The following is a 17,001-nucleotide window of genomic DNA, read 5'->3' as shown; positions in this document are numbered from 1 at the left end:
TGCAAGTCATCACTGATTCCCAAGTATAATTCAGACCTAAACAAAATTTGACACATACCCATGAATTGATTTATCTATAGCAGGCTCCCCTACTTGGCTCAAAGCCGTAGATTAAAACACTTCATAACTCACCATACTCATACTCTATTACTGTCATGATGCCACAGTCAGTTCAACAAAACCTCTTCTCAAACTCATGCAACGCCAACCATAGAAATACCCCAAATCATCTGCTAAACTCGCAATTATTCTCTTGACACTCAAGTCAACTTTCTCAGCCAGATTCATATTCAAATCCCCACCCATATGCCCCGTTGGCAGAAAAGAAACTCTCTACTCACATCATAAGGAATACACCTACGTAGATACTCCGCATGGGATAACCCACCTGCTTAGCCTCAAACTGGTATCTTGTTATACCCTTTCGCAGTCACAATTACTATGAAATCACTTAGTCTATCTGAGTCCAAACTCATTAACCAAACATGAGAGTTTAATTTTTCCCAAAATTTAACAATGTGAAAGATCCTTCGAAATATTCATACTCGAGACTGTACGTCATATCAAATCGAAAATCAAACACCCAATGGCCTTCCTTTAAATTTTAAGGAAACACTTCTAGTCATATTCAAATCATCTTAACACATCCCGTAGTTACATCATACTCATCACAAAGCCATTCCACCGCTCATCGAGCCATAAGTTCCACTGTAGGGTCATTACGGGACATATGAGTCCAATGGTACAGGTTACAACTGAAGCTACTGAGCTTAAGCTACGGTCTAACCATGGTCTCAAGTCCTCCAGACTGGCTCATCACCAAAACACAAAATACTCACCTCAAACCTCGTTCATAGAATCACAAGCCGGCGATGCACAGCTGATACCGAGCGCTCATGTGCGCATACGAATACGTGGAAGGAATTCAAAGAGTTATATTTCAAGCTGAACCAATTTTGCACGATAAGGAAAGAAAGATGGGAAGTATATATCCTAAATGCCCTGTAGCCTCTCGAAGATACGTATGGACATCATCATACGGATCCGCAAGACTCTACTAGACACTTGCTCATGACTTGTAGAACCTATGAATCTAGAGCTCTGATACCACCTTGTCACGACCCAAAATCCAACTAGTCGTGATGGCACCTAACCCAACCCGTTAGGTAAGCCAACTATTCACTATCCAATTCCAATGTAATTTAACAAGACAATTATTAAAGAAAATATATGAAACCATTACATTTCCCCAAGAACTGGTAGTACAAATCATGAGCTTCTAAGAATAGAGTATACAGAGCTGGTATGAAATAATACATCATCTGTTTGAAAAGTACATAAACAAAGTTTTCATGAATCTAAGGCTACCATGAATAAGAGGCAGCAACAACCAGAACACAGGTACATCTTCAAATCCCGCAACCATCGAGCACAGCAACAACAACAGCCAACATCTGCACGCAATGTGTAGAAGTGTAGTATCAGTACAACCGACCCCATGTACTGAGTAAGTAACAAACCTAGCCTTAGGTTGAAAGTAGTGACGAGCTTCTACCAAGGTCGGGTCCAAAACCACTAATCCACAATAGTCCATAACAATATAAAGCAAATAATACCAGAAGTAACTCAGAGATAAAATGCTCAGTCAAATCATGATTTCAACAATAATAGTTCTTCCTTTCAAGTACATCAGTGAAAACCCAAATCTTTTTCCGAAGTTGCCAAAAATATGAATAGTTTGAAAATATTAAATTTCTCCCAAAATCTTTTCAATAATAAATAAGATGTTTCATTTTCCTTCCGGATAACCCGTGTAAAAACAAATGCATCACTATGCCCATCTGTCAAAATGTGTGAGAAATCATGAATGATGTGATGCTGTACAACATGAGGAAAATACACCTGTATGCCTGTATGTCATGTGTGCATGCCAATGCTATGCAAATCAGTGATAAAATCATAAACAGCCCCTCGGGCAGACCTCACAATCACTCGTATACAGCCCCTCGGGCTTACCTCACAATCACTCGTAAATAGCCCCTCGAGCATACCTCAAAATCACTCATGCATCTTAGTCACTCATCACTCGGCACTCGCACTCAGTAGGTACCTGCGCTCACTGGGGGTGTGTACAGACTCCGAAGGGGCTCCTTCAGCCCAAGCGCTATAATCTGCACGGACAACTCACATGCTATAATAATAAAGTATATAAAGCATGCTGTAGACGGGCAGCCCCGATCCACACCTCACAATCAGGCCCCCGGCCTCACTCAGTCATCAATCTCTCTAGTCTCTCTCTCTCATGGGCTCAAAATGTCATGAAAATATAAAATAGCCCAAAAATGATGATATGATGTATCAATAAATAACAACAAAGACTAAGATATGATATGCATTGAAATGAATATGACTGAGTATGAATTTTCAATTTAAAACAAATAATTCACAACAATATGACCTTTGTGGGTCCCAATAATACGGGCACATAGCCTCAACATGATTTTAATCTACTTTTCAACTCAATTTCTTTAACTCATAAAACTGCATGAAAATGTCAAGATTATTTGACTACAAAATTTTACATAAACAATTAGGTCACAATTTCTATAGTGTACGCCCACACGCCCGTCACCTAGCATGTGTATCACCTCCCAATAATTCACATAATACATATATTTAGGGTTCATACCCTCAGCTCCAAGATTAGAAGAGTTACTTACCTCGAACAAGCCAAATCCAATGTCGAGCAAGCTAACCAATGCTCTAGCAATTCCACTCTGCGCGTATCAAATTCCTAACGGCTCGAATCTAGTCATAATTAATTTGATTCAGCCCACAAAATTTATAGGAATTAATTCCATATCAAAATTCTAATATTTCCACAAAATCCGAAATTATGCCCCAAAAATCACCCATGGGGCCCACGTCTCGAAATCCGACGAAACTCACCAAATACGACAACCCATCCAGTTACAAGTTCAACCATACTAATTCCACTCAAATCCGACTCCAAATTGGTATTCAAACTTGAAATAATTCGTTTTGTGACATTATAAAAATTCCCTTCTATTTCTCTTGAAGATTCGATAATCTTACACCAAAATTGATGATTAATTCATGGAATATAATCACAAGGGAGTTAAGAACACTTACCCCAAGTTGTGTGAAAAATTTCCTCTCCAAAATCGCCCAACCCGAGCTCCAAAATCCGAAAATAGGTGAAAATGTCGAACCCTCGAATTTAAGGTTCTGTCCCGGCGATTTCCGCATCTGCGGACAAGGGGTCGCACCTGCGACCCTCGCTTCTGCGGACAAAATTGCGCGCCTGCGAAAACAGCCGGCCTTCTCAAATCTCGCATCTGCGGGCTCGCAGATGCGCATTCCCCTTCGCACCTGTGTTCGCCCCCACGCCAGCTCCAGTCCACATCTACGCCAACACCTTTGCACCTGCGGGCTCGCAGATGCGGCAAATTCTTCGCACCTGCGAGCACTGCCCAGTTCCATACTTGGCCGCTTCTGTGACTTATTTTGCGCACATGCGGCTTCGCACCTGCGATCAAAACTTCGCAAGTGCGATCACACCAGTAGGCAGCAGATCCAGCATTTCCTTAAGTCCAAATTTGATCTGTTAACCATCCGAAACTCACCCGAGCCCCTCGGAACCCCGTCCGAACATACCAATAAGTCTCATAACATAACACGGACCTACTCAAGGCCTCAAAACCCCCATAACAACATCAAAAATATGAACTACACAAGGATTCAAGCCTAATAAATTTAGAAATTTTCAAATTCTACAAACGACGCCGAAACCTATCAAATCACGTCCGATTGACCTCAAATTTTGCACACAAGTCACATTTCACATTATGGACCTATTCAAATTTTGAGAATCGGATTCGGACCTCGATATCAAAAATTCAACCCCCAGTCAAACTTTCCAAAAATTCAATTTTCGGCATTTCAAGCCTAATTCCACTACGGACCTCCAAATAATTTTTCGGACACGTTCCTAAGTCCAAAATCACCGTACGGAGCTATTGGAATCATCAAAACTCCATTCTGTGGTCGTTTACACATAAGTCGACATCTAGTCACTATTTTAACTTAAGCTTTAAACCTTAGAACTAAGTGTTCTAATTCATTCCAAAACCTCACCGGACCCGAACCAATTACTCCGGCAAGTCACACAACAACTGTAAAGTATAATTTGAGCAAAAAATGGGGAAATGGGGTTGTAATACTCAATACGACCGGCCGGGTCATTACATTAGGGAGGACCCTCTGACTCTTGTAAAGTTGTGAGCTTATTACATTGTATACTCGACAGAATATTTTTGATGTTCTTCCTCACCTATAATTATACTTAGTTACTTACCTCCACACCCTTGTGCTTGTAGGGTTTCTTCTGAACTAATATTTTGACTGTCTTCCCAGTGGTACTCTCTTTTATTTCTGAAACACCAATACGGTACTTTTAACTACCCTAACTCCTATCTGAATATTTCTCAAGGATTACAATGTCATAACTGCGAGACTGAATTCACCATATTGTGTTTCACTATGTTTATCTTGCACAATTTGCTGATTTGTCTGTATCCTCTTGTCTAGCCATAACTAGGCTATTTCTGAATCAACTACTAACTACTCGTTGGTCCATTCTCATATCTATATTCCGCGTAATCTCTATTGGGATATTTCCTTTTTCTTAACTTACCTCTCGCACTAGCTCCTTATGTATCAAGTATTCATTCGTACTTATTTATCAATAACATCCTGGTTGAGAACCATTACTGCCCCTCCCTGCCGTCGTGCTTGCGTAATGTTCTGGAGTCGTAACCTATCTGTGGGATTTGAATAAGTTCAATCTCATCCCTTTCTCATTTTTATTTCTTCCTTTACTATTCCATAGTTTCCTAAACCATATAACTCCTACTTAATACCATATCACACCATCTTTCCCCCTCTCTTCATCTTTGGCGTCTTTTCACATACTCACTGACTCTTACTCGCCTTGCGGTAATCCTTGTATATCAAGGATAACGAAATTTCTTACTCACGAGGGTGACACCTATTGTAAGTGGCACACTTAGTCCCTTAAGCTTAACTTTGCTCACAATGCTTGATTTAGGGAAGCGACTTCCTGAATGAACTTTAAAGGTTATTCTTTTGTTGTCCATTCTATTATTGCCGGAACACTATCTCTGAAATTCTCACGATGCCGACTACTATAAAATCCTTCGAAAATGTCAGCTAATGCTAAGAATCCATCCACCATTTTGGGTTACTCTAACCCCAGCTAGATCATGATATCTGGTCCTTCTCTTAAACTATATCTGTTGGCTCTCATGGTGTATAACTGAAATGGGTGTGCCAATTGTACATACCTCTGTTACAATTGAAGGTAACTCAAAATGCTTATATTTCCCTGTCTGAATTGTAAATACTGATAATCTTCACTAATTGGGTACCCCGTACCTTTTTTCACCTTGCTTCTTTTACTTGTTGAAACTTGTATCTATCTTCTGATTCTCTCGTTGCTTTAAACCATATGGGTGGATAGATATTCATGCCTCAGGGCTCCTTATTAAGAAGCTTACACGTCTTAGTACACACATGATCTACTGAAGACCTCACATTTACTCATCATAAGCTTGATGCAAAATCGAGTTCCTCTAACTCAACTCTTCCACAGCCACAGTCAATCTCTTACCAGTTGTCTTTCTAGATGTAGGTATCGTTGTATTACGAATAAAATAGAATTTAGGAGTTTGAATTCTTACAACTGAGCTCTACCATACGATCTAGAGTAAGAAGAAAGAGTGACCGTCCTCAATGCCCTGTAGCCTTCGGCTTATAGGTGTGGTGCCCAACACACCCATAAACAAGACTCTACTAGACACGGCTTGTAGACTCTCTAGGATAGAACTGCTCCGATACCACTTTTGTCACGACCCAAATTGGAGGGTTGCGATGGGCACCCGGTGCCTTACTCAACTGAGTACCAACGTAACATATCTTTATTATCACACCATCATAGGTAAATGGGCTAGAAGGGCCATCATGAGATAACTGGAATAAAACATAAGGGACCCAACATGATATAAAAACTTAAATACATGACATGCGGGCCTATAAGGCCGACATGATCATTTGTACACTCAGAACATTGGCCGATAAAGCCATACAAGTATCCATATACATGACATCTGTCTACAAGACTCTAAGAGTACATAAACATCATAAAGGTCGGGACAAGGCCCCGCCATACCAATCAATACATGTCCAAATAATACTGACCAAATAGGCAATTACGGAGCAAGTGGAGTGCACCAACACATTCTGCTGAGTTGAGAGCCTACTAGGAGTACTGTCAACCTATCTATCGGGACATGCGGGCATGAAACGCAGCGTCCCCAGGCAAAAGGGATGTCAAAACAAATAAATTACCGAGTATGTAAGGCATGTAAGAAACATGGTGTAAAGAACTCAACATGTAAGTCCGAATATCTCTGTGAATCATGAAACGTTTATAATGTCATGCATATGCATGTAAGTGTCATACCATGCATAGGTATATGAGTACATAACATCATCAAGCCTCTGAGGGCATCCCATCATATCATCTCGGCCTCTGTGGACGAAATCATCAACGTATACCAGCTGATCAGGTGGTGATGCGTATATAATGCCATAACCTTTCCTCATACCCCATATACATATAATATACGCGTATATAATTCCATCTGTTCATGGGTCAATGTACATGTATAAATGAATACAATGCATGAGAAGTAAGTCAATAAGATCTCTCGAAATGTCATAAAATTATTATGCCTTCAATTAATATCATGAAATAAACTTTATCAATATACGTATTTTCTGAGACCCATGAACAGACGATAAAATAATAGGACATATGAGAAATCAAGAACATAGGAACCCCTAGTACTTTTAAGAATAATATCATTTGTAAAAGCTGCACGTTTGCTCGTTTCGTTTGTATCATATGGATCATGCCAAAAGAAAAGAAGGGGTAGCCTTAACATACCTTTGTCGTTTACCTAATCACACGACGCCGGTTACCCCCGTTAGTACTTAAATGAACAACAAACAATAAGGGACCATTGTTAGGCTTACAGAAGCTAGAACTCAACACAAATGAGTGACTAGCTCATCTACGAAACTTTGGACAGCACCTCCCCTTATTCTTTTCATTTTCCTCAAATCCACAAACAAGACCAACATGTCCAGAATGTCAACAAACATACACACACACACACACACACACACATATATATATATATATATATATATATATATATATATCCAATCTCATATTCATTACAATATATCACCAAAACAGTCCACACCATCTCACCCAACAACCAAGTTCTAACTTGCACTTTCCAAGCCTTCTCTTCTTCTAAACACACCAACCACAATAGCAATGGTAATCTTAAGTTATTTCTACGGATTTCACAGCCATAAAACATCAAGAATTCAACTCCAAAATAGTCCAGCAACTACAACACTTCAACATGAAGTTCAACTTACTTCACAAGTTTCCTTTATCAAATCAACTAGATATACATAGATGATCTTAAATACATATAGGAGAAGTTAAATCTTACCTTGCCAGCAAGAATACTCATCCAACTAAGCTTTACTTCAAGCTCAAATAAGCTCTTTACCCCAAACAACAAAGTAGAGAGATAACTAGGTGATCTTGATCTTCCAAGAGAGAAATCACCTTACCAACTTGTGGATTTGGTCTTGAACCCTAGGATAACTTTGAGAGAGATCTTGGGCTGATATTTTGGAGCTCCTTCACGTTGCAATAGAGAGAGATTATGAATTATTTTTTTTCTAACTGAAATTGAGATATATTTATGTTTATATGGCCCCACTAATGGGCTTGGGAAGATGGGTCTTGGGTTGCCCCAAGACTTGCCCATTTCTATCCTTTTCCATTCCCTTTTAATTTGATCCATAGGCTCCAAGTAGGTGATGCACCTACTTGTCACCTACTTAATCAAGTAGGTGATTCATGTTGGTCCTTTTTCCATTTTGAAACATGTGTCTCATCCTCATAAAATAATTTAGACATGAATCGAGTAGCTCAAGCAAGTAGGACGGAAAGTAAGTTGGTGAAGAAGGCACGTCGGGTAAGCAAGCAGCTCGTTTTTATTTTTCCAAAATCTATTTTCTCGCGTTTAAGTGCATTCGTCCTCAACCTAGCCGTTTGTATGTTGAATGGAAATACGGGATATAATACCATTAGGTCACTTTATATACTTGCAAAGAGAATTTCATTTCCGAGCTTACATCAATTGACTTACTGCGTACTTTCACATACGAAAATATAGGGTGTAATACATTTGGTATGGTCTATCAGACGGGCAGTTTGTACTAGTTGAGATGAGGTTATTGGACCAGGAATTAGTACTATCGAATTTGGATAAATATGTTTGGAAGAAGAATGTCATTAGTCAACTCAGAATTTGGCAGTGGTTCTTGTCGGGCGCGATAACTCCACGACTCGTTAACTTGATAGGAGGTTATCGATTTCTATAGGTTTCTTTCATCATTAAAAGTATTGCGAGGGTTTGGAGCAAGGTTCTATTTGATATGAGGAATATTGCCGGTACCGGCTTGGTAATGATCAGTTATTGTTGTCAGAAGATATTGTTATGACTACATGAGTTATGCAGTACGTCTTGTGGTTATATCTTCTGAGTACAATTATGGTTGATACAACTCGTCGGGGTTGATACAATATATGTATACAATAATCGGATCTAAGAAGGTGTTTCGGATGTTGGAATTTTGCTCTAAGGATTGTAAGCTAAGGTTGAAGGAATCTTCATTTGGATTATGTTAATGGACTTATATGGATTAAAGTGACATGTGATGCTCATGGGTGTGTGTATGATGAGCTAATGCAGATATTTGACGGCTTTGGAATGACTTTTATCACGTTCGAGGATCAAAGTAATTTAAGTGAGGGAGAATGTAACGACCCGACAGATCGTATTGAGATTTTTAGCATCATGTTCGATGGTTTGAGAACTTGAGTATCTTTATATGATGTATTATGACTTGTGTATATTATTGGTTTCGATGTTCGAGAGGTTCGGGATTGATTTGGGGAGTGATTCTTTATTAGAAAGCCTTAAGTTAGAATTAGGGTTTGATAGTTTCAATAGGTTCGTATGGTGATTTTGTTGAGCGTATGTTCGGATTTGAATTTAGATGTTCCTATAAGGATTTGGCTCTATTTGTCGAAAGTTGGCAATTTGAAGAATTAAAGAGTTTATAAGTTTGACCTGAAGTTAATGTTACTGTTATTGGACTTGGATTGTGGTTTTTAGACCTTGACTAGGTTTATTTAGTTGGTTGGAACTTGTGTGCAAAGTTTGATTGTGATCCGGAATATCTATGTGTGATTCGAATGAGTTCGGAGAAGTTAGAATATTTGAAAGAAAAAGAATAATTTTGATCTTCTCTTCGTAGTTTTGATATTATTTGCGGTGTTTTGAGACTTTAAATAAGTTTGGATATTGTATTTGGGCTTGTTGGTATGATTAGATGGGGTTCGAAGGGGCTCGGGAGTCATCTAGGATGGTTTTAGACCATTTTAGTTGAGTTTAGAGTTGTAGTGTTACAGGTGCTCTACATCGTTTCGCGATCGCGAAGCCAGGCTCGCGATTATGGAAAATAATCATGGTCATTTGATAATGGTGCATCGCGTTCGTGGTTCAGGTGTCATGTTCGCGATGTGTGTTTGGGAGCTGGAGCTGTGTTCTTCGTGTCACATGATTGTTTTCGCGTTCACGTAGTTGTGATAAGATTAACATCGCGTTCGCATATAGTCGGAGCAGGATTAGGGGTTTGTTGTCTTTCGTGTTCGCATGATGGTGCTCGCATTCACGGTTTGTTGGTTTGTTTGCTTTCCCGACCATGGGGAAAAGATGTCACACACCAACCTATGTGAGGCGTGGCTGGCACCCGGTGTCGTACTGGCCCGAGCAAATCACTCTGTAACACATGATCATTCGACGTAAACTTGAACATATGTAGGCCAACTTTGCTGAACTCATTCTTTCTATAAACTATCATGGGCCAACATGGCCACAACTCGTGATATATATATATATATACTATAAGTGCGCAAGCATCGTGTTAGCGAGCTGTTATACTCAAACCATATCTATATGTATGGGGCAAGAAGGCCACTATGAGTATCGACACCGAAAACCCCAGAAGGAAACATAAACGAGGGCCGACCAGGCCACTGACATACTGTACATAATGAACATGTGTTCACAAAGCCTTTACGATTTCTGCCATAATGATTGGTTAATGGCGAGAATTACGGATGCCTGTCGGATGAGTTGGCAAAGCTATCTTCGAGACCGTTAGAAACATGACCGGTTACGCCTTCGGTAAACCCGAGGACAAATCTGATGATTTCGATGGCTAATTTTGACAATGCTTTGGGTTCGATCTCAATCACCATGTTTCGATTTTGGCTGATTGTGTTGGACGTTAGATCGATCTTCGAGCTCGACTTTACCCGATCACAGATATTTTGACCCTGGTCTAACCGGGGAGTTTTGGAAGCTCGATCGAATATCGAGCTCGGTTTTACCCGTATACAAGTATGTGGCAGCATATTACAATGGCAAGGCTTGACAAAGAGAGCTATGAATTGGCATAGGCTAAATGTATTTCGAGTGGCATTTGGTGGAAGCGTGTATTATGTATTGCAAGAAAGGAACATGAAGATTTTTCAAAATAAACAGAGACAGGTAGAGCAAGTGACAAGCCATATTATTGAAGACATATTTTATAGAGGTGCTGTGATGGGTGGATTGGCTAGAAGACTACAAGATCTCAATTTTTATTCCTAGTTTTTAGTCTGGTAATGTTGTTTGCAGGTTGATGATAAGATTTGTAGTTATAGGGGAGATGTTATACTTGTTTTTTGCTCTGGAGCTGGGGCTTGTTTGTGCAGTTTCAGTCTTTTTTTTTTTTTTTTTTAGCGATACAAAATTTACTTGATAATAAAAGTTTTATTTACCAAAAATAAAAAGTGCATATTAGTATATTTGTCCTTGTTTTCAGATTTAGCCGTTTTCCAATTAATCTATGGTTCGCAAGTACTGCTTTCCTTTGTCCACTGTTTCAATGAATTTAATATTTTATTATTTAATCAAAATCTTGTGAAAGTTGAGATCTCAATTGTGTTAACATTATGATTCTCCTTTTAGGAATTTATGATTAATTTTATGAGTAATTATTCAAATTTTATTTTTACGGTACCAAAATTACGAAACTAATTTTTGTAAAGAACAAGACACTCAATTTTACTTCACGGAAGCAACTAACCGTCATTTGATTTTTTAGGAAGGGTTAGTTTGAGAAGTGATTACTTAATTTTTATTTTATTGCACTAAAATTATTAAATTATTTTGTAAAACAAAAAATTATTCAACTTTAATTAAGTATCAAAAAGAGTTACTAACTCATTTTTGTACAAGAAGCACATATTTTTAGGAAAAAGAAAAAGGTGTATATTTGTACAAGAGGCACATATTGTTCGCCATTTTTCTGGGTTTAGAATTTGTATATAGATGAGAAATATGACCGCACACAAAAGGTTAAAATAGTTTTCAAGTAAAAACAGTGAGCTGTTTAGAAAAGGGAGAGAAGTAGGAGAGCAGCAAAAGAAAGGAAGGTGGAGGGTCTGTTATCAGTTTCCACTATTATTTCCCCATCAAAGAAAGCAACACCACAGTATTATTACCAACAACAGCACCACTACCTTACTCTGTTCTGTTGATCCACCAAATCATCATGTTACTGTTTCCCTCATTTTCTTAGGTAATTCTCATCTTACATTCCCTTGTTTTGTTGCCCAAATGTTTAGGGTTTGTGATCTCTATCTTTTTCTGATCTATTACATTCAGTTTCTTAATGCAAATTGGTTATGTCTGCATTTTTTTTAATTTTTCTTTGTTGTTATGTATGCCACATTGTTTGAGTTGACTAGAAATTCAGTGAACTGGGCTCCAGATCTGTAATTTATCATGAATATGTCATGCTACTGCTATGTTATTCCCTCTTTCTGTCTCCGTTATTGCTAAATGGCAACTCAAATCTCTCTGCATTTGCTGCCGCACATCATTCTGATCATTTTTTTAATCATTTAACTGTGAATTTCAGAATGTATTTTGTGATTTTGGGGTACTTATTGGAAGCTATACTTTTGTGATTGATCTGTTTGATTTTCCCATTAAGTCAAGTATGAGTGGATCAGTTTCCCTAATGTGCTTTTTTAACATTGTACCCCCCCCCCCCCCCCATCCCAACTTATGTGATGTTATTTCCTTTTAAGTCTGTCCTAGAAAGAATGACAATTGTTTATATTTAGAAACATTTTAACTTTAAACTTCCAGTTTTACCCTTAATAAGATGGTTCATAGTCACACAAAAATATGTTGTTCTAATGGTGGATCAGTTTCCTTGATGTGCTTTTCTCAAAAAATGAGGTATTTACTGCTATCTAAATGTTTAAACAGTATTTCTATTGAAATAGGTATGGCCACACTGTTGGATACGGTGAGCAAAAACAAGTTTTAGATCCTGTTGACAAGTTTCTGTTGAAGGGTGTTAGGGACTGTCCACGTGCATTGCCGTTGGGCGTCTTGCTGATAGTTTATGTTTGGTCTTATAATGGGTTCTCGATTCCCATCTCATCAGTTGAGCAGTGGCCTTTATGTATCTGGCCGGCCTGAGCAGCCAAAAGAAAGGACTCCAACTATGAGCTCAGTTGCCATGCCTTATACAGGCGGGGATATCAAAAAGTCTGGAGAACTTGGAAAAATGTTTGTTATCCCAACAACGGATGGCTCGAGATCACGGAAATCTGGACCTATCAACAATGCCCCGTTGAGAACTGGATCCTTTGGTGGCACTACTTCTCATTCAGGTCAACTGAATTCAGTCAATCGTATGACTTCTGCTGGAGGTACTTGATCTGTTTCTCTGAAGAAGACCAATTCTGGGCCTTTAAATAAACATGGGGAGCCTATGAAGAAGTCCTCTGGTCCTCAAGGTGGTGTAGGTACTGTTTCGTCCCGCCAAAATTCTGGACCTATCCCCCCAGTTCTCCCTACCACAGGCCTCATTACATCTGGTCCGCTAAACTCTGCTGGAGCTCCTCGAAAAGTGTCAGGTCCTTTGGATTCAACAGGGTCTATCAAATTGCAGCATTCTGCTATAGTTAATAACCAAGCTGTTACTCGCATTAACCAAGGTGAAGAATATTCCTTCCGCAAGAGCTTCCCGAAGCCAATATTTTGGTCCATCATTCTTTTATTTGTGATGGGATTTATTGCTGGTGGCTTTATCCTTGGTGCTGTCCGCAATCCCATTCTCCTCGTAGTTGTTATTGTCCTTTTTGCTGTAGTCAGCGTGGTGTTCATATGGAATACTTGTTATGGAAGAAAAGCTATCATTGGTTTCATTTCTCAGTACCCAGATGCTGAGCTTAGAACTGCAAAAGATGGCCAATTTGTTAAAGTTTCTGGGGTATGTATTGTCTTTGCGCGAAACCTTTGTGTACTTCGTTTACCGCTCTTTCTATCTCGTTCTCTTGTTCAAATTGCTCCTACATTTCTCAGTTTGTCAAAGTTATCCTCCCTTTACTAAAGTCAGGTGAGATGTGAACTTGGTAAGTAGTGATGGTAAGTGGGGTATTACTGTTAGTTTTCTATTAATGGATTATTTAACTTTTGATTTAGTTTGTGCCATTAATAGATGCTTTCGTGTTGAATTATGAAAATATGTTATCACTGGAGTATCATGGTTTCTATTCTGTTTATCAGACTGCTAATGATGATTAAAAGTTCTATATTCACTTTTGGTTTTATTATGTTTTGGTGAAAGAATTTGTGAATTGCTTTGCAAAAAGAAATAATGTTTTAAATATGAAAAACTCTGTTATTGGGGATTCCGGGGATTTAAATTATAAGGTATCCTTTGTGTAATGGAGAGTTGCAATTGAAATAACCTGCGAAATTTTTAATATTCTCTTTTAGGCACTTCTGACACGGGCTGCAATGATATAGATGATTATTTTACATTCTACAACTGTATTCTACTGGCTGCTGAGGAAAATGTTAATTGGAAAATGGATTCTTTATTGTTTCTAACTTATGTAAAATTCTCCTTTTAAAACTTCTTTTTTTGTTTAACTTGTCTTCTTGAGAGCTTAAAATACTCTTCCTACAGTTATACGTGTAACTTGCTTGGATTTAATAGATATTGTTAAGCTTATATATTACAATTTTTTATGTTGTCCTTGTTCGAATCTGAGCACATTTTGGAAATCCTATCCTGGTTCTCTGATTTTGCAGGTTGTTACCTGTGGAAATGTTCCTCTTGAATCCTCATTTCAGAAGGTTCCTAGATGTGTTTATACAGTCACAAGCTTATATGAGTACCGAGGGTGGGATTCAAAAACTGCTAACGCAGAACATCGCCTGTTTTCTTGGGGGCTTCGTGCAATGGAGGTGAGGAAAAATCGTATAAGCCCTTTTATTCATTTTGAAAGAACCAATGTTACTGTGGATTCCTCCTTGCATTGGTGGCCCATGATGATGGAGACTAAATAATTGTTATATGAGTATTGCTTAATTTTTTCTATTTGCTTTCTTTTGTGTTTCATGGCCCAAGCATTGTACAAAGCCAAGTACTGGGGAGCAGGCGGTTTTTCCCCAAAAGAAATATTGAAAACAAGAATGTGTTCAAGAATTATTCGTATGCTGTTTATGTTCTCTTCTTTTTGCACGGAAGAACTTTAAAGATAGAGATCTTCAGGTCTCTAACTTTAGGAGCTAGACATTAAGTCAAACAAAAAGAAGACAGCTTAGCGATGAGAAAATAAAAAACATCAACGAAGAATTGGGCTAATCTGGAGTTGTAAGCATGTTGCACTGCTTTATGAGTTTTCAACGTTGGGAGTTCCTTGATTTAAATAAGAGAGTTTTCCTTGGTCTAAATGAGAGTGTTATGAAATGTGGTGAAATACAATCTGAATAAGGAAAGAAAAATAATATGGATAAAGGAAACTCAAGGAATATTCTAAATAACCTCCTACATAAAAGTCGTAAAATCTGGTCCTTCGAGATAAGTCGTATAGACCAGAAAACATGAAAAGTGAATCAGTCAATAGGAAGAAGACTCCAACTTTTAGGGAACTATCTAATTCTTGTTTCAAGGGAGAAGTAGGAATTCCGATGCTCTTTTGACTGGATATCTTCCTAGCGTACCACAAATTAACTTATCACCATGATATAATGTAAAAAACATTGAACTTCAGCTTAGTATAGAAATGAAAGTTTGTCTACATTTGGAAGTAAATCAATCAAACCTGCTTCAAAGCACTGCTCCAACTAAACAATGGAAAAGTTCTAGGCAAAGGGACAAAATGAGCTTATATGTCTCCATGTTCTCGCAAACTATTGATATCTTGAAGTGTTCTAAAGACTTCTAAGGTTGCAAAATATGTCATACCAGTGAGTTCATGTGGAGATATTAAGAGAAGTTTGAATACCTTGTTTGTTTGATACTGTATGTGATGTCATTGTAAGTTCATTTGGACCTCCTTCCCTTGTTTGTCGTTTCCATCCTGCCCTTCCCTTCACTTTATTTATTGTTAGCATATAATGTTCATCTATATGCTGTGTAGTTCATTGAAATAATTCTTGCAGAAAACTGAATGCTTTCTTTGTCTTTGCAGCGGCATGTCACTGATTTCTATATCTCCGATTTCCAGTCTGGATTAAGGGCTTTGGTCAAAACTGGATATGGTGCAAGAGTAACCCCTTATGTTGAAGAGTCTATTATTGTAGATATCGATCAATCAAACAGGGACATGTCACCCCAGTTTGTTAGATGGCTGGCGGAGAGAAATCTATCCAGTGATGACCGAATAATGCGATTGAAAGAAGGGTATGATTTAACTCAATTTCAAAGAAACTTGAATATTTCTTCTACTTGCATACTTCTTTGATTATTGAGAGGCAACATGCTCAATCATATCTAGATGCAGGCTCTACCCTCTACAGTTTTATTGATTTGCATTATTGGTGATTGTATTTATTAGCTTTTTTATCCCTGCTTCCTCTACCACATCTATGTTCAGGTATATAAAAGAAGGTAGCACTGTCAGTGTAATGGGAGTTGTCCAGCGGAACGATAACGTTTTGATGATTGTTCCTCCTCCAGAGCCATTTTCAACGGGATGCCAGTGGGGTAAATGCATTCTTCCAGCCAGTCTGGAGGGCATTGTATTGAGATGTGAGGACAGTTCAAAGATTGATGTTATTCCAGTGTAGCAATTTTATCATTCAAGAAGGCTCTGCTGTTTTGGTTTTACAGTTGCTGGAAAACCCTCTTCCAGTGGCAACAAGAATGGTTTCTTGACACGGTTAACCAGATGTATAGCTTGTCAATTCAATTTTATTATTTTTCTTTTCCCTGTAATGTCGTTGGTTTGATCAATTGTGTAGAGGAAACATGTTGATCAGTGAGGATTTATGAGAGTTCTTTTGGCTAGAAAGTCAGATACTTTTATTGATGTTGGGGGCTTTTCAAAACTTTTTGCCCTGATGCATGCAAGCTATGTTTATTTGGTATTTGTAATTCTTTTGTGGCATCTTAGCCACTCTCAAGGCATTCTTGCAAATGAAACCACTGCTCCGGCATTGCTGCCTGATTGCTTGTTGAATAGCTTGAAAATCAGGCAAGGAGAAAGCTTGGTATTAATACTAATAAATGTATTCGTAGTTGCATTCTAAAGATTCCTGGGGTCCAGATGCAAATAAGAACTTGGTGTGATTTTTAATTGAGCAGAATATCAAATTCTTTCTATGTCACGACACGAAATACCAACCAAGGAGTCGTGATGGTGTCGAACACTGCAAGCTA

The 17,001-nt window shown here is 38.4% G+C and overlaps 1 protein-coding gene across 2 annotated transcripts; it reads left to right on the top strand.

Annotated features, from left to right (window-relative positions):
* The first annotated feature begins 11,665 nt into the window (after positions 1–11,665).
* On the top strand, positions 11,666–16,801 carry LOC107778018 (putative membrane protein At1g16860). 2 transcript variants are annotated; one of them, XM_016598201.2, is made up of 5 exons: positions 11,666–11,889; positions 12,605–13,599; positions 14,427–14,582; positions 15,812–16,023; positions 16,217–16,801. In XM_016598201.2, exons 2-5 carry the CDS (start codon positions 13,099–13,101, stop codon positions 16,407–16,409), a joined length of 1,062 nt encoding a protein of 353 aa, XP_016453687.2. In that variant the 5' UTR covers positions 11,666–11,889; positions 12,605–13,098; the 3' UTR covers positions 16,410–16,801. The 2 variants fall into 2 exon arrangements, with proteins under 2 accessions (XP_016453687.2, XP_075098349.1); XM_075242248.1 differs by having other exon boundaries at positions 11,731–11,889; positions 12,588–13,599.
* Positions 16,802–17,001: the final 200 nt, after the last annotated feature.

The sequence above is a fragment of the Nicotiana tabacum genome, chromosome 21 (assembly GCF_000715075.1).
Source record: "Nicotiana tabacum cultivar K326 chromosome 21, ASM71507v2, whole genome shotgun sequence".
NCBI lineage: Eukaryota > Viridiplantae > Streptophyta > Magnoliopsida > Solanales > Solanaceae > Nicotiana > Nicotiana tabacum.
This window is presented reverse-complemented; position numbering and strand designations above follow the sequence as displayed.

What these genes read in the sequence shown, in the direction of transcription:
- LOC107778018 (XM_016598201.2), top strand. Translation starts at nt 13,099, where the DNA reads ATGAAGAAGTCCTCTGGTCCTCAAGGTGGTGTAGGTACTGTTTCGTCC. An exon ending in GGGGGCTTCGTGCAATGGAG is followed by an intron (nt 14,583 to 15,811) that starts GTGAGGAAAAAT and finishes TTGTCTTTGCAG; the next exon opens with CGGCATGTCACTGATTTCTA. An exon ending in ATAATGCGATTGAAAGAAGG is followed by an intron (nt 16,024 to 16,216) that starts GTATGATTTAAC and finishes ATCTATGTTCAG; the next exon opens with GTATATAAAAGAAGGTAGCA.